The sequence below is a fragment of the Corvus moneduloides genome, chromosome 17, assembly GCF_009650955.1.
Source record: "Corvus moneduloides isolate bCorMon1 chromosome 17, bCorMon1.pri, whole genome shotgun sequence".
Taxonomy (NCBI): Eukaryota; Metazoa; Chordata; class Aves; order Passeriformes; family Corvidae; genus Corvus; species Corvus moneduloides.
Window position 1 is genome coordinate 15,688,242 of NC_045492.1, and position 26,655 is coordinate 15,714,896.

At 67.5% G+C, this 26,655-nt stretch overlaps 1 protein-coding gene across 1 annotated transcript in view; it reads right to left on the reverse strand.

The window, feature by feature from the left end:
• Window positions 1-26,655, reverse strand: part of RYR1 (ryanodine receptor 1) — a 72,983-nt gene that overhangs the window by 2,676 nt on the left and 43,652 nt on the right. The window contains exons 57-96 of the mRNA XM_032127174.1: window positions 26,382-26,459; window positions 25,995-26,070; window positions 25,374-25,497; window positions 24,813-24,928; window positions 24,238-24,305; window positions 21,969-22,090; window positions 21,662-21,711; window positions 21,204-21,264; window positions 19,348-19,586; window positions 18,851-18,932; window positions 18,521-18,651; window positions 16,330-16,644; window positions 15,229-15,469; window positions 14,491-14,578; window positions 14,324-14,416; window positions 13,201-13,215; window positions 12,511-12,681; window positions 12,101-12,160; window positions 10,248-10,382; window positions 10,064-10,176; window positions 9,699-9,795; window positions 9,477-9,583; window positions 9,025-9,076; window positions 8,578-8,658; window positions 8,365-8,464; window positions 7,160-7,239; window positions 6,560-6,636; window positions 6,387-6,460; window positions 5,881-5,898; window positions 4,917-4,997; window positions 4,293-4,381; window positions 4,055-4,183; window positions 3,708-3,812; window positions 3,501-3,582; window positions 2,034-3,343; window positions 1,587-1,654; window positions 1,323-1,491; window positions 1,101-1,187; window positions 244-477; window positions 34-164 (exon numbers count right to left, since the gene is read on the reverse strand). Of these exons, the coding sequence (XP_031983065.1) occupies window positions 34-164; window positions 244-477; window positions 1,101-1,187; window positions 1,323-1,491; window positions 1,587-1,654; window positions 2,034-3,343; window positions 3,501-3,582; window positions 3,708-3,812; window positions 4,055-4,183; window positions 4,293-4,381; window positions 4,917-4,997; window positions 5,881-5,898; window positions 6,387-6,460; window positions 6,560-6,636; window positions 7,160-7,239; window positions 8,365-8,464; window positions 8,578-8,658; window positions 9,025-9,076; window positions 9,477-9,583; window positions 9,699-9,795; window positions 10,064-10,176; window positions 10,248-10,382; window positions 12,101-12,160; window positions 12,511-12,681; window positions 13,201-13,215; window positions 14,324-14,416; window positions 14,491-14,578; window positions 15,229-15,469; window positions 16,330-16,644; window positions 18,521-18,651; window positions 18,851-18,932; window positions 19,348-19,586; window positions 21,204-21,264; window positions 21,662-21,711; window positions 21,969-22,090; window positions 24,238-24,305; window positions 24,813-24,928; window positions 25,374-25,497; window positions 25,995-26,070; window positions 26,382-26,459 (5,549 nt within the window). The remainder of the gene's footprint in view (window positions 1-33; window positions 165-243; window positions 478-1,100; window positions 1,188-1,322; window positions 1,492-1,586; window positions 1,655-2,033; window positions 3,344-3,500; window positions 3,583-3,707; window positions 3,813-4,054; window positions 4,184-4,292; window positions 4,382-4,916; window positions 4,998-5,880; window positions 5,899-6,386; window positions 6,461-6,559; window positions 6,637-7,159; window positions 7,240-8,364; window positions 8,465-8,577; window positions 8,659-9,024; window positions 9,077-9,476; window positions 9,584-9,698; window positions 9,796-10,063; window positions 10,177-10,247; window positions 10,383-12,100; window positions 12,161-12,510; window positions 12,682-13,200; window positions 13,216-14,323; window positions 14,417-14,490; window positions 14,579-15,228; window positions 15,470-16,329; window positions 16,645-18,520; window positions 18,652-18,850; window positions 18,933-19,347; window positions 19,587-21,203; window positions 21,265-21,661; window positions 21,712-21,968; window positions 22,091-24,237; window positions 24,306-24,812; window positions 24,929-25,373; window positions 25,498-25,994; window positions 26,071-26,381; window positions 26,460-26,655) is intronic.

Below are 26,655 nucleotides of genomic sequence, written 5' to 3' on the forward strand. Positions count from 1 at the left end.
CCAGTGCCCTCCCGGTGCCTCCCGGTGCCGTACTGGGCGTTGAGCACCAGGCGGTCCCACTGGCCCTTGACGTCGTCGTCGGGGGGCTGCTCGGTGATGTAGAGCCCCGAGAACTCGAGGCGCCGTGCCACCTCCTTCTCGCGCTTGAAGATCACCAGGGGGATCTGGGGACAGGCCACGGGCTCACCGGGGGGCCCAGGGGGTCACCCGGGGGGACGCGCACAGGGGGTCCCGGGGGGTCACCTTGAGGCAGTTGTAGCCGATGATGCAGAGGAAGGCCACCAGCGTGTGGGCCAGCGCCAGCCCCCGCAGCGCCGGGCCCATGTAGCCCGTGCTCTCCTCCAGGAAATAATAAACCTCGGGCTCCTCCGCGAGCCCCGCCGCGGCCTCGGCGCCCCCCGGGACGCCCCCGTCCTCCTCCGGGGCCGCCCCCGAGCCCTCGGGCTCCTCCAGGGCGCCCGGGGGGTGCTCGGACACCTGCGGCGAGAGGGACACGGTGAGAGCCCCCGCTGGGGCCGGGGGGTCCCAAACCCCCCACAGCGGGGTACCCGGGGTCTGAGGGGGTCCGAAGTGCCCCCAAACCCCCCACAGCGGGGTCTGAGGGGGTCCAAAGTGCTCCCAAGCCCCCACAGCAGGGTACCCGGGGTCTGAGGGGGTTCAAAGTGCCCCCAAACCCCCACAGCGGGGTACCCGGGGTCTGAGGGGGTCCAAAGTGCCCCCAAACCCCCCACAGTGGGGTCTGAGGGGGTCCGAAGTGCCCCCAAACCCCCCACAGCGGGGTACCCGGGGTCTGAGGGGGTCCGAAGTGCCCCCAAACCCCCCACAGTGGGGTCTGAGGGGGTTCAAAGTGCCCCCAAACCCCCCACAGTGGGGTCTGAGGGGGTCCGAAGTGCCCCCAAACCCACCACAGCGGGGTACCCGGGGTCTGAGGGGGTCCAAAGTGCCCCCAAGCCCCCTCTGTGGGGACATGGGGGTGTCCCCAAACCCGCTCCTCCACGCTGGGTGTCCCAGTGGTACCTGGGGCGGTGTCTGATGTGCCCCCACCTCATCCCCCCACCTCTGTGGGAACCCAGGACCCCCCAGCCCCCCCAGCCCCCCACCTTGTAGAAGAGGAGGATGAAGTTGATGGCGAAGGCCAGGAACAGCGCCAGGAACCGCAGGTTGTAGAAGTTCCGTGACAGGTAATTCTGGGGGGGGGGGGGGGGTCAAGACGCTCCTGAGCACCCACCTGGGGGGGGCCAGGCCCAGGACCCCCTCCCAGCACCCCAAATAGCCTCGAGGGACCCCCAAGCTCCCCCAGAGACCCCCAAGCCCCCCCTTACCAGGAACTTGACCCTCTGGACCTCCAGCTCTCCCCAGAAGTCGAAGCCCCCCTCGGCCGGGGGCTCCCGGCGCTCCCTGGGCACCGACTTGCGCCGCTTCGGGGGGGCCCTGGGCTCCGGCCCCTCCTCGGCCCCCTCGGGACCCCCGGCCTTCTCCCCGTTCTCTGTGCTGGGGACAGAGCAGGCTTGGGCTGGGGGGCTCGGGGACACCCCTGCCCCGGCGCCCAGGGGGGCTGGGACCCCCCCCAAATTCCCCGCCCTTACTCGGCTTTCTCGGTCTCGGCCGGGGGCTCCTCCTCCTTCTGCCCCTCTCCCACCTGCTCCACCGCCTCCTGGGGGGGACAAGGGGGGTCAGAGGGGGGACCTGGGGGGGCTCATCCCCCTGGACCCCCCCAGTTCCCCCTCAGGCACGGGGGGGGTGGGAATCAGGGTTTTGGGGACACCCACTGTGTCCCACCCCCACAGGGGACCTCTGGGGACGTCCCCCCTCAAAGGGACCCCCAAAATCATTCCCCCAGGTCCCCCAAAATCCCCCCACTGGGAACCCCCAAAATCTCACCCCCTCCATGTCCCAGCCTTCACAGTGACCCCCTGGGGCCCACCCCCACTAAAGATCCCCAAACTCCCCCCACGGGGACCCCCAAAACGCCACTGCCCCTCCCAGACGCCCCCCACCCCCCTGGAGCCCCCCGGATCCCCCTGCCCCCTTACCCCGATCTTCCTGCGCAGGATGGGGGTCCCCTCGGGGGTGGGGGGCTCAGCCCCGGGGGGCTCCCCGATGTCCCCGAGCCCCCCCGGGGCGTCGGGGGCCGCCAGCCGGAAATGGGGGTCCTTGCGCGCCCCCGGCCCCGCCGGCGCCGGCTTCGCCTCCCACCGCTCCTCCTCCTCCTCCTCCTCCTCGGCCGGGGGCGCCTCCAGCTGCGCCTCGGGGGGCTGCTCCGGCTCCGGGGGTCCCCGCTCGTCCCCCGCGCCGGCCTCGCCGCCGCCCACGGCGTCCTGGGTGGGGTCGGGCATGGAGCCCAGCACCTCGATGACCCCCAGGCGCTGCGCCCCCTCCACCAGGCCACCCCCGAACAGGGAGCTCCAGGCCAGGCGCCCCACGGCCCCCAGCACCCCCAGCCCCCCCAGCACGCCCCCCAGGGCCACGCGCCCCACGCCCGCCCCCGCCTCCCACGCCAGCTCCCGCCCCGACTTCTTCCGCAGCCTCCTGATCCTGCGGCGCCACGTCTGGGGAGACCCCAGCAGCCGCCGCAGCAGCCCCACGCCCGGCAGCGCCGGTGCCGGCGCCTCCACGCTGGCCGGCTCCTCTTCCTCCCTGTCCTCGTCCTCGTCCTCCTCCTCGTCGCGCGGCGCCTCCTCCTCGGAGATGCGTGAGGCGATCTGCATCTCGAAGATGGTGTCCTCGCAGAAGTTGACGAAGAGCTCCATCTTCTCGGCCTCGCCGCCCTCGTTGACCACGTCGAAGATGAACTGGCGCTTGGACTCCTTGACCTGCGGCATCTCCCACTGCGCCTTGTTGGCGCCGCTGATCTCGAAGTAGATGCGCTCGATGCGCCGCGCCGCGCCCATGATCTCGATGCGGCCCAGGAACGGGCGGAAGTAGTCCAGGATGCTCTCGGCCTGCTCCAGGAAGGTCTTGAGGCGCTGGTCGTGCGGGACGTGCTCGGACAGGTTGGTCAGCAGCACGGCCACGTTGAAGCCGATGTCGCGCGCGGGCTCCTGGAAGCGCTGGGCGAAGCTCTCCACGTCGATCATCTCGTTCTCATCGGCCTCGGAGCACGACAGCAGGAACTGGATCTCGTCGGGCTCGTACTGCTTCTGGCTGTCCATGGCCTTCTGGAAGTCCTTCTTGGAGATGAGCCCGCGCGGGTCAGTGACAAAGTGCCGGAAGGCGTCGGACGAGACGATGTCGCGCAGCTTCAGGAACATGTCGAAGAACTTGAGGATCATGGTGACGTTGCTGGAGGACTCCACCAGCATGTCCACCATCTGCCGCGCAATCGTCCCGTTCACCACGTTCCCTGGGGGGACACGGCGCTGTCACAGGTCAGCGGGTGTCCCCAGAGCCTCGGGGGTGCCCTGGGGGTGTGGGGACACCTGGGTGGTCAAGGGACATCCTGGCATCAGGGGACACCCGGGTGGTCAAGGGACCCCTTGGGGACAGGGGGTCCCCGGTACCTTCGAGCAGGGACAGCAGCATCACCACCATGTCCTTCTGCAGGTCCAGCAGCTCCTTCAGCAGCCCCAGCTGGGACGAGTCCTGGGCAGGCACCAGAGCTCCCAGTTACCTCCCAGTAACCCCCACTGCACCCCAGTGCCATCCTAGTGCCCCAACCAGTAACTTCCCAGTGCCACCAGTCCCCTCCCAGTGCTCCCAGTGCCCACCTGAGCCAGCTTCTTCATCATGTGTGCGAAGACGTGCAGGAAGCCGACGACGGCGTCCCAGAGGCGGCTGTGGGCCAGGCTCTGCTGGTTCCCAGTACAGGGGCCCTGGGGGACACCGGCACACTGGGAGGGACCCCCGAGAGCCCCCAGGGCACTGGGGACACTGGGAGCACTGGGGAGGTTTGGGGGCATTTGGGGGTCCCAGGGGATTTGGGGGGTCCCAGGGGGGTTTGGGGTCTCACCTGGATGTACTCAGTGAGGCTGTTGAACACCTGCTTGGCCATGGCCATGGGGGGCTCGGGGGGTCCCAGGGGGTTTGGGGGTCCCAGGGGGGTTTGGGGTCTCACCTGGATGTACTCGGTGAGGCTGTTGAACACCTGCTTGGCCACGGCCATGGCCTTGGAGAAGTTCCTCTTGCCCTGCTCGTCAATGACGTCCTTGCCCGAGTAGTACCAGTAGAAGTCACTGATGGACTCCTGGGGACAGCGGGGACATTGGGGCCATCGAGGGGCCATCGAGGGGCCATCGAGGGGCCACGGGGCCAGCAGCAGTCACTGCTGGCTCCTGGGGACACCGGGGTGTCACCTGCAGGCGCAGCAGGTAATCCACGGTGCAGATGATGATGTTGATGGTGGTCGTGTTCCCCGTCTGCGTCCGCAGGTAGTTCTGGAAGTCTGGGGGGGACAGGGACACCCCCGGGGTCACCTCGGTGTCACCTGGGTCCCCTCGCGTCCCCCTGTGTCCCCTCCTCCCCCTGTCACCCCCCTTTCCCCGGCCCCTCCTGCCCCAGGGACCCCCAAGCCCCTCTTCCCCACACAGAACCCCCCGAGCCGTGTCTGAGCCGTGTCCCCAGGTGTCCCTCCCCTGTCCCCAGGTGTCCCCTCCATGTCCCCAGGTGTCCCTCCCCTGTCCCCATGTGTCCCCCCCGTGTCCCCAGGTGTCCCCTCCATGTCCCCAGGTGTCCCTCCCCTGTCCCCAGGTGTCCCCTCCATGTCCCCAGGTGTCCCTCCCCTGTCCCCACGTGTCCCCCCCGTGTCCCCAGGTGTCCCCCCCGTGTCCCCAGGTGTCCCCCCCCATGTCCCCAGCTGTCCCCCCATGTCCCCAGCTGTCCCCCCCTGTCCCCAGCTGTCCCCCACCATGTCCCCAGCTGTCCCCCTGTGTCCCCAGGTGTCCCCCCCGTGTCCCCAGGTGTCCCCCCCGTGTCCCCACCGTTGTTGTGGCCCTCGCAGAGCAGCTGCAGCAGCCGGAACAGGTCCTGGGTGAATTCATCGTCCGACATCACCTTCTCCCCTGGGGGGACACGGGGGGGACACAGGGACAGCGGGGTCACCTGGGGTCACGGGTGGCACGGGGACACGCCCCAGTGGCACGGGGACACCACAGAGTGGCACAGGGACACCACAGAGTGGCACGGGGACACCCTGGCGTGACAGGGACACACCGAGATGGCACCAGGACACACCCCAGGCTGGCACGGGGACACCCCAGGCTGGCACAGGGACGCCATAGAGTGGCACGGGGACAATCTGAGGTGGCACGGGGACACCATAGAGTGGCACAGGGACACCCCGGGGTGGCACGGGGACACCACAGAGTGGCACAGGGACGAGCAGGGTGGCAGTGGGGGCACCACAGGGGACGCTGGGGTGGCACAGGGACAAGCAGGGTGACGGTGGGGACATAGGGGTGGCAGGGGGTTAGAGGGGGGAGGGGACACAAGCGGGACAAGCGGGGACACGGGGACAGGCCACCCTCCTCCTGCCCCCCCCAGAGCCCCACAGAGCCTTCAGTGAGCCCTGACCCCTGTGGGACCCCAACCCTGTCCCCCCTACAGCCCCCGACACCCCTACAGACCCCCAGCCCGATCCCCCCGTGCCCCACAGCCCCGCTGTGGCCCCCACGGCCCCTGTAATCCCCTACAGCCCCCATCCCCAACCCCCCACGGCCCCCTGGCACCCCCAGCCCCATAACCCTGCACAGCCCAAGGCCCCTGTGGCCCCCCTGCAGCCCCCCCAGGCCCCTACAGCCCCCCCCCCAGCCCTGCTATGGGCACTCCCTCTGGCCCTGGAGCCCCCTGAGCCCCCCTGGAGCCCCCCTGCAGCCCCCCGAGCCCCTCAGAGCCCCCTGCGGCCCCCCAAGCCCCGCTGCAGCCCCCCGAGCCCCCCGTATTTACCGTTCTCCCGGCTGATGACTGCCAGCGGAGCCGGGGGGAGAGAAGAGACAGTGAGCGGGGGGGGGGGTCTGGGAGTGGGGCTGGGAGTGGGGATCCAGGGGGGATTCGGGATCCGGGGGAGGAACTGGGGATTTGGGGGGAATTGGGATGGGGGGGACATTAGATTTTGGGGGGCATTAGGGTTGGAGGGGTGTTGGAGGGGGGGGATTAGGATTTTGGGGGGTTCAGTAGGATTTTGGGGGGCATTAGGGGTTTGGGGGGGATTGGAGAGGAATTGGGGGCAGTTGGGGTTTAGGGGGGCATTAGGGGGGAGCTGGGGGTGCATTAGGGTTCGGGGGGCATTGGGGTGGAGGGGCATTAGATTTTGGGGGAACTCTGGGTCAGGGATCACAGCAGGGGCACGGGGGGAGCAGCGCGGGGCTTTTGGGGTGCAGAACGGGCCCTCCCCCTCAGTCCCGCCCCCCTCTCCCCTCGAGGGTCCCGGGGGGTCCCGGCCCCCCACTCACTCGTCCCCTCCTCGGTGACCATGCCCAGCCCCTCGGCCTTGTTCTGCCGCTCGAAGGCGTTCAGGTCCAGCACGCTGCGGGGAACGGGGTCAGGGGGCACAGGGGACAGCCCCGGGGGTCCCTGCTGCTCCCGGGGACCCCCCAGCACCCCGGGGGGACCCCGATGCCGGTACCTGCAGGTTTGCATCAGGGCCTGGACGCTCTGGAAGAAGCCGACCTCACGCTTGGATTTGAGGTACTCCAGCATCTTCTGTGGGGGGCACAGGGCACACGTGGGGACACAGGGGACACAGGGGACACCCATGACCCCACAGGGGACACAGGGGACACAGGGGGACACAAGGGACACCCGTGACCCCACAGGGGGACACAGGGGACGCCTGTGACCCCACAGGGGACACAGAGGACACAGGGGACACAGGGGATGCTCGTGACCCCACAGGGGACACAGGGGACACAGGGGACACCCGTGACCCCACAGGGGACACAGGGGACACAGGGGGACACAGGGGATGCCCGTGACCCCACAGGGGACACAGGGGACACAGGGGACACCCGTGACCCCACAGGGGACACAGGGGACACAGGGGACACAGGGGACACCCGTGACCCCACAGGGGACACAGGGGACACAGGGGGACACAGGGGATGCCCGTGACCCCACAGGGGACACAGGGGACACAGGGGACACCCGTGACCCCACAGGGGACACAGGGGACACAGGGGAACACAGGGGACACCCATGACCCACAGGGGACACAGGGGGGCCGCACCTGCTGCACGTCGGCGTTGCCCCCGTTGAGGATGGAGATGCCCAACTTGAGGGTGGAGGAGACCATGGCCCCCCGCTCACCTGGGGACACGGGGGTCACACCGGGGTGACATGGGGGTCACACCGGGGCCACACCGGGGCCACACGGGGGCCATACCGGGGTCACAGCCAGGCCACGTGTCACGTGTCACACGTGTGTCACCCCATCTCCCCCCACTCCCCGATAACCAGGACCCTTGGGCAGGGGCTGGGGGGGTCAGCGCTCACTCGGGGATCTCAGGGGGGTCACTCGGGGGGCTCAGGAGGGTCACTCGGGGGGCTCCGGGGGGTCACTCGGGGGGCTCAGGGATCTCAGGGGGGTCACTCGGGGGTCTCAGGAGGGTCACTCGGGGGGCTCAGGGATCTCAGGGGGGTCACTCGGGGGGCTCAGGAGGGTCACTCGGGGGTCTCAGGGGGGTCACTTGGGGGTCTCAGGGATCTCAGGGGGGTCACTCGGGGGTCTCAGGAGGGTCACTCGGGGGGCTCAGGGATCTCAGGGGGGTCACTCGGGGGGCTCAGGGGGGTCACTCGGGGGTCTCAGAGGGGTCACTCGGGGGGCTCAGGGATCTCAGGGGGGTCACTCGGGGGGCTCAGGGGGGTCACTCGGGGGGCTCAGGAGGGTCACTCGGGGGGCTCAGGGATCTCAGGGGGGTCACTCGGGGGGCTCAGGGGGGTCACTCGGGGGGCTCAGGAGGGTCACTCGGGGGGCTCAGGGATCTCAGGGGGGTCACTCGGGGGTCTCAGGGGGGTCACTTGGGGGTCTCAGGGATCTCAGGGGGGTCACTCGGGGGTCTCAGGGGGGTCACTCGGGGGGCTCAGGGGGGGTCACTCGGGGGGCTCAGGGATCTCAGGGGGGTCACTCGGGGGTCTCAGGGGGGTCACTCGGGGGGCTCAGGGATCTCAGGGGGGTCACTCGGGGGTCTCAGGGGGGTCACTCGGGGGTCTCAGGGGGGTCACTCGGGGGGCTCAGGGATCTCAGGGGGGTCACTCGGGGGTCTCAGGGGGGTCACTCGGGGGGCTCAGGGGGGTCACTCGGGGGGCTCCGGGGGGTCATCCGGGGGGCTCAGGCGGGGTCACTCGGGGGGCTCAGGGGGGTCACCCGGGGGGCTCAGGCGGGGTCACTCGGGGGGCTCAGGGGGGTCACCCGGGGGGCTCCGGGGGTCTCACCCTTGCAGGCGCTGATCATCTGCAGCACCATCTCGGCCGCCCCCCGCGTGTGCAGCCGCGCCTGCTGCGACAGCAGCTTCTGCTTCTCCATCTCCTTCTCCTGGGACGGGGACACGGGGGGTCATGGGGGTCAGGGGGGGTCACCGGGGTCGGGGGGGGTCACAGGGGACATGGGGGGACACCGGGGTCAGGGGGTTTTGGGGTCCCCCCCACCTCGAACGAGTCCTCAGCTTCTTCCTCCTCCTTCTCCTCTTCCTCCTTCCCTTCCTCTTCCCCGTCCTCTGTGTGGCAGCTCTGGGGGAAGGGGAGGAAAAGGTGGGGGGGGAAGGTCCTCAAATTAGGAACCCCCCCGAACCAGCCTGGGGGGCCCCAAAATCCCTGGGGATTCCCAAAATACCCAGGGGAACCCCTCCCCATCCCTGAACCCCCCCTCAGCCCCTGTGAACCCCCCAAAATCCCTGGGGACCTCCAGACCCCCCTGCGATCACCCCAATCTTTGGGGACCGCCAAATCCCCGCCCCCCCACGGATCTCCCCAGTTTTGGGGGACCCCCCCCAGCCCCAGGGACCCCCCATCTCTGGTTCCCCCACAACGACCTCAGGGACCCCCAAGCCCCAACCCTTGGGCCCCCCTGGCTCTGGGGTCCCGGGGTGCCCCCACCTTGGCCATGATCCCGGCGTAGGCCATGTACAGGTGATCCTGCTCCAGGTGGCTGCGGGATTTGGGGAGGGGGACACAGGTTGGGGGGGTGGGGATACCCTGGACCCCCAGAAGGGGACGCAGGTGACCCTGGGGGACCTGAGCTCCCCCCACCCTGAGGTGCCAACCCAGGCTTTGGGGCCCGTCCCAGGTTTTGGGGTCCCCACAGTGGGATTTGGGGTCTCCTCTGGGGGGTTTGGGTGTTTGGGGTCCCCCCAGTGGGATTTGGGGTTTCTGGGGCCCACACTGTCTGTTATGGGGTCCTCCCGCTGGGATTTGGGGTTCTGGGGTCCCTCCTGATGTGTTTTGGGTTCCCCCGGTGGGATTTGGGTATTCAGGGTCCCCCCAGCGGGATTTGGGGTTTATGGATCCCACCCCGGGGGGTTTGGGGTCCCTGGTGGGTTTGGGGTCACCTCTGCTCGGTGAGGGCGGTGCGGCTGAAGTGCAGGATCAGCTGGTGCAGGGGGTCCGGCCGCGCCTCCGCCTCTTCCTCCTCCTCCTCCTCCTCCCGCCCCGATTTCTGTCCCCAAAACCCCACCCGGCTCAGGGGGGGCTCTCTGGGGTGTCCCCACACCCCGGAGGGTGTCCCCACACCCCGGGGGGGTCCCCAGAGCCCGGGCGGGGCCGGGGCTCACCGAGAGGTCGTCGATCATCCGGTCCTCGAAGGGCGGCTGCTCCCGGCCCAGCCACGAGAGCCGGTAGGACTCCAGGAACATGTTACAGGCGCGGTGCCTGGGCACGGGGCACGGGGGTCACCGGGGGCACCCGGGGGTCCCGGCTGTCACCCGGGGGTCCCAGCTGTCACCCGGGGGTCCCACATGTCACCCGGGGGTCCCGGCTGTCACCCAGCGGGGCTGAAACACCTCCAAGGACACTCCCCGTCGCCCCCTGCAACTCCCAGTTTCCCTGGGGGGGTCTCAGGGCTGCCACCGCCACTCCCAGTGTCCCCCCCGTGTCCCCCCAGTGCCCTCCCAGTGCCCCCAGTGCCCCCCGAGCCCACCTGGGCAGGTTGTACAGGGGGGTCATGCGGAAGCAGGCGACCACGGCGCGGCGGCGCTGCTTGGACAGGAGCTTGTGCCACACGGCCTTCTTGGACTTGTAGGGGTGCTCCGTCTGCACAGGGGGCACCCGGGGGTCACCCGGGCACCCCGAAACCCCCCTGGGGCGCCCCGAGCCCCCCGTACCTGCTCCAGGTGGTAGAGCACGGCCGACACCTCCTGCACCCTGCGCACGACCTGCTCGGGGCTGTCGGGGTCCTCGTCCCGCCCGGCCTGGCGCACCAGGGCCATCTGCCAGCGCGCCGAGCCCGTGTTCTCCACCTGGGGACATTGGGGACATCACTGGGGACACGGGGCCATCTGCCAGCGCGCCGAGCCCGTGTTCTCCACCTGGGGACATTGGGGACATCACTGGGGACACGGGGCCATCTGCCAGCACGCCGAGCCCGTGTTCTCCACCTGGGGACATTGGGGACATCACTGGGGACACGGGGCCATCTGCCAGCGCGCCGAGCCCGTGTTCTCCACCTGGGGACATTGGGGACATCACTGGGGACACGGGGCCATCTGCCAGCGCGCCGAGCCCGTGTTCTCCACCTGGGGACATCACTGGGGACACGGGCAAGGGGAGACACAGGTGGGTGACACTGGGGACGCAGTGACATTGGGGATGCAGTGACATTGGGGACACAGTGACATTGGGGACGCAGTGACATTGGGGAGACAGTGACATTGGGGACACAGTGACATTGGGGACGCAGTGACATTGGGGAGACAGGTGACATTAGGGACACAGGTGACATGGCAGACACAGTGACATTGGGGACAAAGGTGACACTGGGGATGCAGTGACATTGAGCACACAGTGACGCTGGGGACACGGTGACATTGGGGACACAGGTGACATTGCAGACACAGTGACATTGGGGACACAGGTGACATTAGGGACACAGGGGCACTGGGGACACTGACATTGGGGACACGGTGACATTGAGCACACAATGACATTGAGCACACAGTGACATTGGGGACACGGTGACACTGGGGACAGGTGACATTAAGGACACAGTGACACTGGGCACACAGTCACATTGAGCACACAGTGACATTGGGGACACGGTGACACTGGGGGCACAGGTGACATTGGGCACACAGTGACATTGAGCACACAGTGACACTGGGCACACAGTGACATTAAGGACAGTGACATTGGGGACACAGGTGACACTGGGGACACAGTGACATTGGGGACACGGTGACATTGAGCACACAGGTGACACTGGGGGCACAGGTGACATTGAGCACACAGGTGACATTGAGCACACAGGTGACACTGGGGGCACAGGTGACATTGAGCACACAGGTGACATTGAGCACACAGGTGACACTGGGGGCACAGGTGACATTGAGCACACAGGTGACATTGAGCACACAGGTGACACTGGGGACATGGTGACACTGGGGGCACACAGTGACATTGAGCACACAGTGACATTGGGGACACGGTGACACTGGGGATGCAGTGACATTGAGCACACAGTGACACTGGGGACACGGTGACACTGGGCACACAGGTGACACTGGGCACACAGTGACATTGAGCACACAGTGACACTGGGGACACGGTGACATTGGGGGCACAGGTGACACTGGGGGCACACAGTGACATTGAGCACACAGGTGACACTGGGGGCACAGTGACATTGAGCACACAGTGACATTGAGCACACAGGTGACACTGGGGGCACAGGTGACATTGGGGACACAGGTGACACTGGGGACACAGTGACATTGAGCACACAGTGACATTGGGCACACAGTGACATTGGGCACACAGTGACATTGGGGACACGGTGACATTGAGCGCACAGGTGACACTGGGGGCACACAGTGACATTGAGCACACAGTGACACTGGGGACACGGTGACATTGGGGGCACAGGTGACACTGGGGGCACACAGTGACATTGAGCACACAGTGACATTGGGGACACGGTGACACTGGGGGCACAGGTGGCACCAGGGCCGGGCCAGCTCACCTTGTCCTGCAGGTGCAGGTTGTTGTGCAGGAACTCCCGAACCTCCTCGTCCGTGTCCTTCTGCAGGGGGGGACACAGGGGACACTTCAGGGGGGTCCCCATGGCGGGGGGTGGGGTCCCCAAACCCACGGGGGTGTCCCCAAAGCCATGGGGGGGTCCCCAAACCCACGGGGGTGGGGTCCCCAAACCCATGGGGGGGTCCCCAAACCCACGGGGGTGTCCCCAAACCCACAGGGGTGTCCCCCAGCCCTGGGGTTGTGTTCCGGGGGGTCCCAGGGGGGTGTTGGGGTCCCCAGGTGTCCCTGGCCACCCACCAGGGGTTTGTCTGCGTTTGTCCCTCAGCCCAGGGGACATTTGGGGGTCCCAGGGGTGTCCCCGGGGGTGTCCCCAGGGTGTCCCCGGGCACTCACCAGGGCGTAGCGGCCCTTGGCCAGCGCGATGAGCTCCTGGTCAGCGGGCGAGCACATGTTGAGGCCGATGGGCAGCATCTTCTTGAGCGTGGCCACGATGAGCGAGGTGTGCACCGAGTACCGGTCCCCGCGGCGCCGCTTCTTGGAGCGCTCCTGCTCCGAGCCACCGCCCTGCGGGGACAGGGATGGGACAGGGATGGGACAGGGATGGGACACGGGGTCAGCAGGGACCCCACAACGATGGTGTCAGCTCCTGCTCCGAGCCACCGCCCTGCGGGGACAGGGATGGGACAGGGATGGGACAGGGATGGGACACGGGGTCAGCAGGGACCCCACAACGATGGTGTCAGCTCCTGCTCCGAGCCACCGCCCTGCGGGGACAGGGATGGGACAGGGATGGGACAGGGATGGGACACGGGGTCAGCAGGGACCCCACAATGCCAGGGACAGCAGTGACCCCGTGGCGTGGGGACATCATCCGTGCCACCGCCACGGCACCAAATGGGGACAGTGATGACCCCACGAGGACAGAAGGACAGGTCCTGGGGGTCCCAGCCAAGGTCACCCCAGGGAGGGGTCCTGGGGGTCCCAGCTGTGGTGGCCCCACAGAGCAGGACCCTGCAGGGGTTTTGGGGGTCCCGGCCGTGGTGACCCCTCTGAGGGGTCCCTCCCAGCCCCCTCCCCGCTAACCTGGCCATCTCCAGACTGGGAGCAGCACCCGCAGCCGAGGGGAGAGAAGAGACAGCGTTAGGGACACAGGGACACCGTTAGGGACATGGGGACATCATTAGGGACACGGTGACACCGTCAGGGACACGGGGACACCCGTAGGGACATGGGGACATCATTAGGGACACGGGGACACCGTCAGGGACATGGGGACACTGTCAGGGACACGGTGACACCCGTAGGGACACGGGGACACCATTAGGGACATGGGGACACCGTCAGGGACATGGGGACACCGTCAGGGACACGGGGACACCGTCAGGGACACGGGGACACCATTAGGGACACGGGGACACCGTCAGGGACATGGGGACACCGTCAGGGACACGGGGACACCGTCAGGGACACCGTCAGGAACACAGGGACGGGGATTTGGGCTGGGAACGGGGCCGGGGGGCAGCAGGAGGGGTGAAATGGGGGAATTGGGGGACACCAGGGGGTTGGGTGGGTTGGAGTTGGGTGGGTTTGGGGTCCTGGGTGGGTTTTGGGGTGGGATTGGGGGACACCGGTGGATTTTGGGGTGGTTTTGGGGTACCAGGGTGGGGTTTGGGGTGGGATTGGGGGTCCCAGGTGGATTTTGGGGTGGTTTTCGGGTACTGGGAGAGTTGGGTGACATGGAGACACCTGGGGCTGAGGTTTTGGGGCACACCAGGTGGGGTTTGGGGTGAATCGAGGGTCCAAGGTGGGGGTTTGGGGTGAATTGGGGGTCCAAGGTGGGTTTGGGGTGAGTCAAGGGTCCAAGGTGGGGGTTTGGGGTGAATTGGGGGTCCAAGGTGGGTTTGGGGTGAGTCAAGGGTCCAAGGTGGGTTTGGGGTGAATCAAGGGTCCAAGGTGGGGGTTTGGGGTGAATCGAGGGTCCAAGGTGGGGGTTTGGGGTGAATTGGGGGTCCAAGGTGGGTTTGGGGTGAATCAAGGGTCCAAGGTGGGGGTTTGGGGTGAGTCAAGGGTCCAAGGTGGGGGTTTGGGGTGAATTGGGGGTCCAAGGTGGGTTCGGGGTGAATTGCGGTCCTGGGGGCGGGGCGGGGTGGGGGTGCAGGGGGTGCCGGGCGGGGGGAGGGGCAGTTTGGGGTCCCCCCGCCCCCACCTTGGCCATCTTGCTCTTGCTGTCGGCCGTCAGGAAGGACATGTTGTTGATCTCGTTCTGCACCACGAAGTTCTGCTCCTCACGCTTGAAGTTCTGCGGGGGGGACACGGAGAGGGGTGAGGGACCCTCCAAAGGCCCCCCTGGCGCCCCCGGGACCCCCCACTCACGTGGGACTTGGACCAGTAGATGAAGACCTCGCCCACCATGCGGAAAAGCTCCTCCGCGTCCTCGTTGGGCTCCGTCAGCCACTTGGCCCTGCGGGGACACCACCGGGGGTCAGGGGACAGCGCTGGGGTCAGGGGTCACTGCTGGGGGTCAGGGGACACCACCGGGGGTCAGGGGACAGCGCTGGGGTCAGGGGTCACTGCTGGGGGTCAGGGGACACCACCGGGGGTCAGGGGACAGCGCTGGGGTCAGGGGTCACTGCTGGGGGTCAGGGGTCACTGCTGGGGGTCAGGGGACACCACCGGGGGTCAGGGGACACCGCTGGGGTCAGGGGTCACCACTGGGGTCAGGGGTCACTGCTGGGGGTCAGGGGACACCGCTGGGGGTCAGGGGACACCACTGGGGGTCAGGGGACAGCGCCGGGGGTCAGGGGTCACCACTGGGGTCAGGGGTCACCACTGGGGGTCAGGGGACACCGCTGGGGGTCAGGGGACATCACTGGGGTCAGGGGTCACCACTGGGGGACACCATTGGGGGTCAGGGGTCACCACTGCGGGGTCACCACTGCGGGGTCACCACTGCGGGGTCACCACTGGGTCACCGTCCCCATGGCCACCATTAATGAGTGCCCAGTGTTTGCTCCCTATGGCCACCCCAGCTGTGTCCCCAGGGCCACCCCGGCAGCGTCCCCAGGGCCACCCCGGCAGCGTCCCCAGGGCCGCCGCGGCCCCCGGCCTCACCGGCTGTTGTCCACGTAGCGGATGAGCAGCGGGTAGAGCGCGTAGAGGTCGCGGCAGAGCACCGAGAACTCGTCGCGGATCAGGAGCTCGGCGTCCTCGGCCTCGGCCTTCCCCTCGAGCCGCAGCTGCTCCTCCTCGGCCACCACCTTCCCCGCGCGCTTGCGCAGCCGCCCCAGCGTGGGGATGAAGTGCGAGCGCAGCAGCTCCGGCCGCGCCTTGCTCACGATGGGCTGGGCGAACACTGCGGCCAGCGGCGCCTGTGACCACCCCGGGCCACCAGAACCTCCCTGGGACCACCCTGGGACCACCCCGGGCCACCAGAGCCCACCCTGGGACCACCCTGGGACCACCCCGGGCCACCAGAGCCCACCCTGGGACCACCCTGGGACCACCCCGGGCCACCAGAACCTCCCTGGGACCACCCTGTGACCACCCCGGGCCACCAGAGCCCACCCTGGGACCACCCTGGGACCACCCCGGGCCACCAGAACCTCCCTGGGACCACCCAGGACCGCCAGAACCTCCCTGGGACCACCCCGGGCCACCAGAACCTCCCTGGGACCACCCTGTGACCACCCCGGGCCACCAGAGCCCACCCTGGGACCACCCTGAGACCACCCCGGGCCACCAGAACCCACTCTGTGACCAGCCAGGACCACCAGAACCTCCCTGGGACCACCCTGGGCCACCAGAACCCACCCTGGGACCACCCTGTGACCAGCCAGGACCACCAGAACCTCCCTGGGACCACCCTGGGCCACCAGAACCCACCCTGGGACCACCCTGTGACCAGCCAGGACCACCAGAACCCACCCTGGGACCACTCTGGGCCACCAGAACCCCCCTGGGACCACCCAGGACCACCAGAACCCACCCTGGGACCACCCAGGACCACCAGCACTGCCCTGGGATCACTTAGGACCACCACCATCACCCACAGGACCCACCCAGGGCCACCAGCACCTTTGTGGGACCACCAAAACCCACCCGCGGCCACCACCGTCACCCGCAGGACCACCCGTGGCCAGCAGCACCTTCCTGGGACCACCAAAACCCACCCGTGGCCAGCAGCCCCTCTGGAGACCCCCCCAGGCCCCTCACCCGCCAGCCTCTTCATCCAGGAGGCCTCGTCGATGCCCAGGTTGTTGACGACGATGCGCAGGATGTGGCCCAGGAGGGCGTTGAGGTGGTGGCCGGTGACATCGGTGGCCCAGGGGCCCTGCGGGGCGGCGTCGGGGCCGCGCTCCCACCAGCGGGGCAGGTAGTGGCACAGCATGGGCAGCGTCACCTCGATGACGTGCGGCATCTCCGTGTAGCGCGCCCCCGAGTCCGCCAGGCCCCCGATGTCCCCCATGAGCCGCTCCAGGTCCGGCAGGTCCGGGCACAGCTCCTCCACCCGCGACGGGAGCCCCAGCACTGGGGGGACACGGGGACACCGGGCTGGGGACACCCCGAGGGGACACGGGGGCACGGGGCTGGGGACACCCCGAGGGGAGGGGACACGGGGACATGGGGCTGGGGACACCCCGAGGGGACACGGGGACACAGAGCTGGGGACACCCCGAGGGGAGGGGACACGGGGCTGGGGACACCCCGAGGGGAGGGGACATGGGGACATGGGGCTGGGGACACCCCGGGGAGGGGACACAGGGACACAGGGCTAGGGACACGGGGCTGGGGACACCCCGGGGAGGGGACACAGCTCCTCCACCCGTGACAGGAGCCCCAGCACTGGGGGGCAATGGGGGGCAGAGGGCCGGGGGGTGAGCAGGTGGCTGTGGGGGGACAGGGGGTGACACAGGTGAGCGGGGGTGACACAGGTGACTGGGGGTGACACAGGTGAGCGGGGTGACACAGGTGACCGGGGGTGACACAGGCGACCGGGGTGACACAGGTGACTGGGGTGACACAGGTGACTGGGGGTGACACAGGTGAACGGGGTGACACAGGCGACCGGGGTGACACAGGTGACTGGGGGTGACACAGGCGACCGGGGTGACACAGGTGAGCGGGGTGACACAGGTGACCGGGGGTGACACAGGTGAGCGGGGTGACACAGGTGAGCGGGGTGACACAGGTGAGCGGGGGTGACACAGGTGAGCGGGGTGACACAGGTGACCGGGGGTGACACAGGTGAGCGGGGTGACACAGGTGAGCGGGGTGACACAGGTGACCGGGGGTGACACAGGTGAGCGGGGTGACACAGGTGAACGGGGGTGACACAGGTGACTGGGGGTGACACAGGTGACCAGGGGTGACACAGGCGACCGGGGTGACACAGGTGACTGGGGGTGACACAGGTGAGCGGGGGTGACACAGGCGAGCAGGGTGACACAGGCGACCGGGGTGACACAGGTGACTGGGGGTGACACAGGTGACCGGGGGTGACACAGGCGACCGGGGTGACACAGGTGAGCGGGGTGACACAGGTGAACGGGGTGACACAGGTGACCGGGGGTGACACAGGTGAGCGGGGTGACACAGGTGAACGGGGTGACACAGGTGACCGGGGGTGACACAGGTGAGCGGGGTGACACAGGTGAACGGGGTGACACAGGTGAGCGGGGTGACACAGGTGACTGGGGGTGACACAGGCGACCGGGGTGACACAGGTGAACGGGGGTGACACAGGTGACTGGGGGTGACACAGGTGAGCGGGGGTGACACAGGTGAGCGGGGTGACACAGGTGACTGGGGTGACACAGGTGAGCGGGGTGACACAGGTGAGCAGGGTGACACAGGCGACCGGGGTGACACAGGTGAGCGGGGTGACACAGGTGACTGGGGGTGACACAGGTGAGCGGGGGTGACACAGGTGAGCGGGGTGACACAGGTGAGCGGGGTGACACAGGTGACTGGGGGTGACACAGGTGAGCAGGGTGACACAGGTGACTGGGGGTGACACAGGTGAGCAGGGTGACACAGGCGACCGGGGTGACACAGGTGAGCAGGGTGACACAGGCGACCGGGGTGACACAGGTGAGCGGGGTGACACAGGTGACTGGGGGTGACACAGGTGAGCGGGGGTGACACAGGTGAGCGGGGTGACACAGGTGAGCGGGGTGACACAGGTGACTGGGGGTGACACAGGTGAGCAGGGTGACACAGGTGACTGGGGGTGACACAGGTGAGCAGGGTGACACAGGCGACCGGGGTGACACAGGTGAGCAGGGTGACACAGGCGACCGGGGTGACACAGGTGAGCGGGGTGACACAGGTGAGCGGGGGTGACACAAGTGAACGGGGTGACACAGGTGAGCGGGGTGACACAGGTGAGCGGGGTGACACCCACGCGCGCGCTCGCGGGCGCTCTTGGTGCTGTACACGGAGCTGGGGTTCAGGTGGTTCAGCTGCGGCTCCAGGAAGGCCACGGGCATGGCGGCGGCCAGGCGGGCCAGGCACTCCCCCAGCGCCGGGCGCTGCCTGTGGGGACACGGGGGACACCCAGGGCTCGCCGGGCTCGCCCCCACGAGCACCCCAAGGACACCCCACGGACACTCCGAAGCCAGGGAACCCCCAGGCCCCACCCCGAGCCCCTCCCACATTTTGGGGGGGCGTCCCTCCCTCCAGTTCCAGGGAGTTCCCGGGGTTTTGGGGTCCCCCGGGGTTTTGGGGTCCCCACCTGTCCACGAGGGGCCCGCGGGCGGTGCCCAGGCTGTAGATGCTGCACAGGATGCGGTAACAGGACACCTGCACGTCGTCCACTGCGGGGACAGCGGCGTCACCGCCCGCACCGGCGTCCCCAGAGCGTCCCCGTCCCTCCCAAGCCCCCCAAACGTGTCCCCTGTCCCCACCTCCCCTCAGTGTCCCCATGTCCCCACCGTGTCCCCAGCGTGTCCCCCCATCCCCGAGCCCCCTGTCCCCACCGTGTCCCCCCACCACATCCCCCCATCCCCGAGCCCCCATCCCCACCACGTCCCCCCACCCTCGAGCTCCCTGTCCCCACCGTGTCCCCCCGCCACATCCCCCCATCCCTGAGCCCCCCGTCCCCACCACATCCCCCCCTCCCCGAGCCCCCACCCTCGAGCCCCCTGTCCCCACCGTGTCCCCCTCACCACATCCCCCCATCCCTGAGCCCCCCGTCCCCACGGGTCCCCGCTGTCCCCCGGTGTCACCCACGGATGACGTCGTCCCCGAACTGGTGCTGTGCCAGGTGCTCGAAGAGGGCGGTGAGCACGGGCAGCAGCGCCACCGAGGTGTAGGTGACGTTCTGGGCCACGCCCTTGGTGGGGGCACGGGTCGGGGTCCCCCGGCCCAGCCGCAGCTGCTCCCCCAACTTCTCCATGTCCTCGGCCGCCGACTCGAAGAACGAGCGGAGCCCGGCCTTGACGATCTCGGGGCCCGACTTCATCACCGTCCTGGGGACACGGGGACATGGGGGATGTCAGGGACATTGGGGACATCGGGGATGTCAGGGACACGGGGACATGGGGGATGTCAGGGACATTGGGGACATCGGGGATGTCAGGGACACGGGGACATCGGGGACATGGGGGACACGGACACCGACACAGGGACACACGGACACAGGGACAGAGCCCGGCCTTGACAATCTCGGGGCCCGACTTCATCACTGTCCTTGGGACATTGGGGATGTCAGGGACATTGGGGACATGGGGACATGGGGACACAGGGACACGGGGACATTGGGGACATTGGAGACAGTGGGGACAGGGGGACATGGGGGACATGGGGACATGGGGACATGGGGACATGGGGGACATGGGGGACATGGGGACAGGGGGACATGGGGGACATGGGGGACATTGGGGACAGGGGGGACATGGGGACATTGGGGACAGGGGGACATGGGGACATGGGGGACATGGGGACATCGGGGACATGGGGACATGGGGACATGGGGGACATGGGGGACATGGGGACATGGGGACATGGGGGACATCGGGGACATTGGGGACAGGGGGGACATGGGGACATTGGGGACAGGGGGACATGGGGACATGGGGGACATGGGGGACATGGGGGACATGGGGACATGGGGACATGGGGGACATGGGGACATGGGGGACATGGGGGACATGGGGGACATGGGGACATGGGGACATGGGGACACGGGGACATTGGGGACAGGGGGACATCGGGGACATGGGGACATGGGGACGTGGGGACATCGGGGACACGGGGACACGGGGACATCGGAGACATTGGGGACAGGGGGACATCGGGGACATGGGGACATAGGGACACGGGGACATGGGGACGTGGGGGACATGGGGACATCGGGGACATGGGGACGTGGGGACATCGGGGACACGGGGACACGGGGACATTGGGGACATGGGGGACATGGGGGACATGGGGACATGGGGGACATGGGGACGTGGGGACATGGGGGACATGGGGACATGGGGACGTGGGGGACATGGGGACATGGGGGACATGGGGACGTGGGGACATCGGGGACACGGGGACACGGGGGACATGGGGACGTGGGGACATTGGGGACATGGGGACATGGGGACATCGGGGACATGGGGACATGGGGGACATGGGGACATGGGGACATCGGGGACATGGGGACATGGGGACATAGGGACACGGGGACACGGGGACATGGGGGACATGGGGACATGGGGACATAGGGACACGGGGACACGGGGACATGGGGGACATGGGGACATGGGGACGTGGGGGACATGGGGGACATGGGGGACATGGGGGACATGGGGGACATGGGGACATGGGGGACATGGGGGACATGGGGGACATGGGGACATTGGGGACGGGGGGACATGGGGACATGGGGGACATGGGGATATCGGGGACATTGGGGACATTGGGGACATCAGGGACAGGGGGACATCGGGGACATGGGGACATGGGGGACATGGAGATATCGGGGACATGGGGACATGGGGACACTGGGGACATCGGGGACATCGTGGGGACACAGACACGGCCACACGGCCGCACGGCCACACGGCCACGGGCCCCGGTGGCAGCAGCGTCCCCACCTGGCGTCCAGGGAGCGGGCCAGGATGAGCAGACAGTTCACCACGGCCGGGGCGTCCGTCCCTGGGGGGCGACGGTGACATCGGGGGCACGGTGACACTGAGGGGCCGTGCCACCGGGGCACACCCCCAGCGTCCCCAGCGGGTCCCAGTGCCCCCCAGTGCCCCCCAGTGGGTCCCAGTGTCCCGCAGTGCCCCCCAGCATCCCCAGCGGGTCCCAGTGCCCCCCAGTGCCCCCCAGTGGGTCCCAGTGCCCCCCAGTGTCCCCCAGGGCCCCCCAGCGTCCCCAGCGGGTCCCAGTGCCCCCCAGTGCCCCCCAGTGGGTCCCAGTGTCCCCCAGTGCCCCCCAGCATCCCCAGCGGGTCCCAGTGCCCCCCAGCGTCCCCAGTACCCCCCAGAGCCCCCCAGGGCCCCACAGTGCCCCCAGAGGGTCCCAGTGCCCCCCAGTGCCCCCCAGTTACCGAAGAGCGACACGCGGTGCCGGACGAGCGCGGCCAGTTTGCAGAAGAGGCTGGGGGGGAACACGGGGGGGGTCAGGGGTGTCCCCAAAACCCCAAACCCCCCCCGGGAGGGGACACGGGGGTCCCCGAGTGCCCTCAAAAGGGGGATGGGGCACAGAAGGGTCCCCAAAACGCCCAGGGAGGGGCAGGGGGTCCCTCGATTGGGAGTGCCCAGGATTGGGGATGCGGGGGTTCCTAAGGGGGATTTGGGGGTTCTGGGGGTCCCTGGGGTGGGATTTGGGGCTCGGTGGGATTTCGGGGTCCCCACCTGGTGATCATCTCCTTCTCCTTGTTGGAGGCGTGGCCGCCGCTGCCCAGCACCTGCGCCGGCGTGGACAGGAAGTAGAGGCAGTGGTTGTGGAAGTACTGGTTGATGAGGGGCAGCAGGATCTGGGGGGCACCGGGGGGGTCAGCGGGACCCCAAAGCCCGCAGAGAACCGAGAAACCCCAGAGAGAACCCGAAACACCTGCGGGGCGCCCCAGAAAACACACAGGGGAGCCCAAGTACCCCCTAGACACCCCAAACACCCCGCAGAGACCCCAAAGAACCTGTAAAGAACCCCCCAAACCTACAGGAACCCCAAATGCCCCGCAGAGACCCCAAACAACCTGTAAAGAACCCCCCAAACCTACAGCAACCCCAAATGCCCCGCAGAGACCCCAAACAACCTGTAAAGAACCCCCCAAACCTACAGGAACCCCAAACACCCCGCAGAGACCCCAAAGAACCTGTAAAGAACCCCCCAAACCTACAGGAACCCCAAACACCCCGCAGAGACCCCAAACAACCTGTAAAGAACCCCCCAAACCTACAGGAACCCCAAATGCCCCGCAGAGACCCCAAACAACCTGTAAAGAACCCCCCAAACCTACAGGAACCCCAAACACCCCGCAGAGACCCCAAAGAACCCATAAAGACCCCCCCAAACCTACAGGAACCCCAAACACCCCGCAGAGACCCCAAAGAACCCATAAAGACCCCCCCAAACCTGCAGGAACCCCAAACACCCCGCAGAGACCCCAAAGAACCCATAAAGACCCCCCCAACCTGCAGGAACCCCAAACACCCCGCAGAGACCCCAAAGAACCCATAAAGACCCCCCCAAACCTGCAGGAACCCCAAACACCCCGCAGAGACCCCAAAGAACCCATAAAGACCCCCCAAACCTGCAGGAACCCCAAATGCCCCACAGAGACCCCAAAGAACCCATAAAGACCCCCCCAAACCTACAGGAACCCCAAACGCCCCACAGAGACCCCAAAGAACCCATAAAGACCCCCCCAAACCTGCAGGAACCCCAAATGCCCCACAGAGACCCCAAAGAACCCATAAAGACCCCCCCACACCTGCAGGAACCCCAAATGCCCCGCAGAGACCCCAAAGAACCCATAAAGACCCCCCAAACCTGCAGGAACCCCAAATGCCCCGCAGAGACCCCAAAGAACCCATAAAGACCCCCCCAAACCTACAGCAACCCCAAATGCCCCGCAGAGACCCCAAACAACCTGTAAAGAACCCCCCAAACCTACAGGAACCCCAAACACCCCGCAGAGACCCCAAAGAACCCATAAAGACCCCCCCAAACCTACAGGAACCCCAAACACCCCGCAGAGACCCCAAAGAACCCATAAAGACCCCCCCAAACCTGCAGGAACCCCAAACACCCCGCAGAGACCCCAAAGAACCCATAAAGACCCCCCCAAACCTGCAGGAACCCCAAACACCCCGCAGAGACCCCAAAGAACCCATAAAGACCCCCCCAAACCTACAGGAACCCCAAACACCCCGCAGAGACCCCAAAGAACCCATAAAGACCCCCCAAACCTGCAGGAACCCCAAATGCCCCACAGAGACCCCAAAGAACCCATAAAGACCCCCCCAAACCTACAGGAACCCCAAACGCCCCACAGAGACCCCAAAGAACCCATAAAGACCCCCCCAAACCTGCAGGAACCCCAAATGCCCCACAGAGACCCCAAAGAACCCATAAAGACCCCCCAAACCTGCAGGAACCCCAAATGCCCCGCAGAGACCCCAAAGAACCCATAAAGACCCCCCAAACCTGCAGGAACCCCAAATGCCCCGCAGAGACCCCAAAGAACCCATAAAGACCCCCCCAAACCTACAGGAACCCCAAACGCCCCGCAGAGACCCCAAAGAACCCATAAAGACCCCCCAAACCTGCAGGAACCCCAAACGCCCCGCAGAGACCCCAAAGAACCCATAAAGACCCCCCCAAACCTGCAGGAACCCCCAACACCCCGCAGAGACCCCAAAGAACCCATAAAGACCCCCCCAAACCTGCAGGAACCCCAAACGCCCCACAGAGACTCCCAAAAGATCTGTAGGACATCCCAAAACCACCCCCAAAACCCCAAATACTCCAAGGGGACTCCCAAAAACCCCACAGGGGATCCCAAACTGCCCCCAGGGACCCCCAGCCAGCTCGGTGAGGGGGGATCTGTCCCCAAACCACCCTGCCCACACCCCCCTCCCCTTTTTGGGGTCCCTCCGCCCGTTTTGGGGTCCCCCCGACCTTGGCGAAGAACTTGATCTCCTGCTCGTGGGGGGATTTCTCCACCCGCCCGCTGCTGACCACGGCCTCTGTGGGGTCAGGGGGGTCAGGGGGTCCCAAGGGGGTCCCAAGGGGGTCCCAAGGGGGCCAAAGGGGGGTCAGGGGGAGGTCCCAGGGGATTCCCCAGGACTGGGGGGTGTCCCCCGGGATTTGGGGGGATCCCGTGGGTTTTGGGGTCTCACCCAGGCCAGGGGCTGGGGGTGTCCCGAGGGCATTTCGGGGACTCCCGGGGGTTTGGGGGGGGTCTGAAGGTGCCCGCTGGGATTTGGGGGTGTCCCCGGGGGTTTGGGGGGGTCTGAAGGTGCCCGCTGGGATTTGGGGGTGTCCCCGGGGGTTTGGGGGGTTCTGAAGGTGCCCGCTGGGATTTGGGGGTGTCCCCGGGGGTTTGGGGGGGTCTGAAGGTGGCCGCTGGGATTTGGGGGTGTCCCCGGGGGTTTGGGGGGTTCTGAAGGTGCCCGCTGGGATTTGGGGGTGTCCCCGGGGCTCTGAAGGTGCCCGCTGGGATTTGGGGGTGTCCCCGGGGTGTGGGGGCTCACCCAGGTGGGCGATGAACTCCTGCGCGATGTCCATCCAGCGCAGCAGCTGCTGCAGGAAGCCGAAGGCGAAGCGCTTCTCGATGGACGACGTGTCCAGCTCCATGTCCTTGAGCCCCCTGCACCGGGGGGACCCCAAAACTCAGCACCCCCCCCCGAATCCCCTCCCGATCCCCCCAAAAATCCCCGAGACCCCCCCCTCCCTCCACACCCCCTCATCCCCAGGCTCCCTCTGTCCCCACAAGCTCCCAAATCTTGGGGTCACCCCCGGGTTTTAGGGTCCCTCCCTGAGATTTTGGGGTCCCCCCCAAACACCTGGATCCCTCCAGGACACTCAGGATCCCCACAGCCCTGGTCCCCCCCTGAATTTGGGGTCTCTCTGGGGATTTTGGGGTCCTCCCCTGGATTTTGAGCTCCTCCCGGGACCCCCAATTTCCCCCCGATCCCTGACTCCCCCCACACTCCAGGTTCCCACTGGGATTCCGGGTGCCCCCGGGGAGCTGCTCTGGGGTCCCCCGGGGGGCTGCTCTGGGGTCCCCCGGGGGGTTTTGGGGTCCCCCTCACCGGGTCACGGCGTATCCGTGCAGCTGCAGGAACTTGAGCAGCTCCTGGGCCTTCTCGCGGTCCCGCGCCTTCTCCTTGGCCGTCAGGGTGTCGTAGGGCACCAGCAGCGGGTGCGAGCCCCCCCCTGCGCCCCAAATCAGCCTTGGACCCCCAAATCAACACCCCCGACCCCCCCTCCAGCCCTCCTGTGCCCCCCCCCCCCGCAGCTCCCAGGGGTGCCCCCAAATCAGCACCTTCTCCTCGGCCCTCGGTGCGTCGTGGGGGATCCCCCGCGCCCCAAACCAGCTCCTGGACCCCCCTAATTAACCCCTGAACCCCCAAATCAACACCCTGTGCTCCCCTGGACCCCCCCCAGTTTGGGGCTTTGGGGGGGGGTCTCACTCTCGGCCTCCAGCTCCGCTGGGTTTGGGGGTGTCCCAGGGGGTCCCCCCAAGTTTGGGGCTGGGGTCTCACCCTGGCTGCCCTGGGGCGGGGGGTGTCCCAGGGGTGTCCCGGGGTGTCCCAGGGGGTCCCCCCAGTTTGGGGCTGGGGTCTCACCCTGGCTGCCCTGGGGCGGGGGCTGTCCCAGGGCTGTCCCAGGGCTGTCCCAGGGGGTGCCCCCGATTTGGGGAGGGGTCTCACCCTTGGCCTCCAGCTCCAGCTTCTTCTTGCGGCCCCAGGTGTTGTGGTAGTTCTCGGCCAACTGCTCCGCCATGGCCTGGGCAGCGGGTTGGGGGTTGGGGGGTTTTTGGGGGGGTTTTAGGGGGTCTGGGGGGGTCAGGGGACCCCAGGGGACACGGGGGGACACTGGGGATACACGAGGTGACACAGAGGGACACAGCAAGGGACATGGGGGGACATTGGAGGACACTGGGGGACACTGGGGGCACTGGGGGACACTGGGGGACATTGGAGGACATTGGGGTGACACTGGGTGGTCCCAGGGGACACTGGGGTGACACTGGGTGACATTGGGGTGACACTGGGGTGACACTGGGGGGCACTGGGGGACACTGGGGGGGCCCTCACCTGCAGCTCCCGGGACAGAGTGACCCCGCTCAGGTCCACGGGCTGGGGGCTGTACCCGTGGGAGGGGTCGTAGGTGGCCTGGGGGGGACATGAGGGGGGTCAAGGGGATCCCAATATTTTGGGGGGCCCCTTCCCCACCCCACTGACCCCCACTGGGGGGGTTTGGGGTGCGCCATGAACCCCCCCAGGTATTGGGGGTCTCCCTTCCCCAGCCCACTGACCCCCACCACCCCCCAGGTGATTTTGGGGTGCCCCACGCCCCTGATCCCTCCCC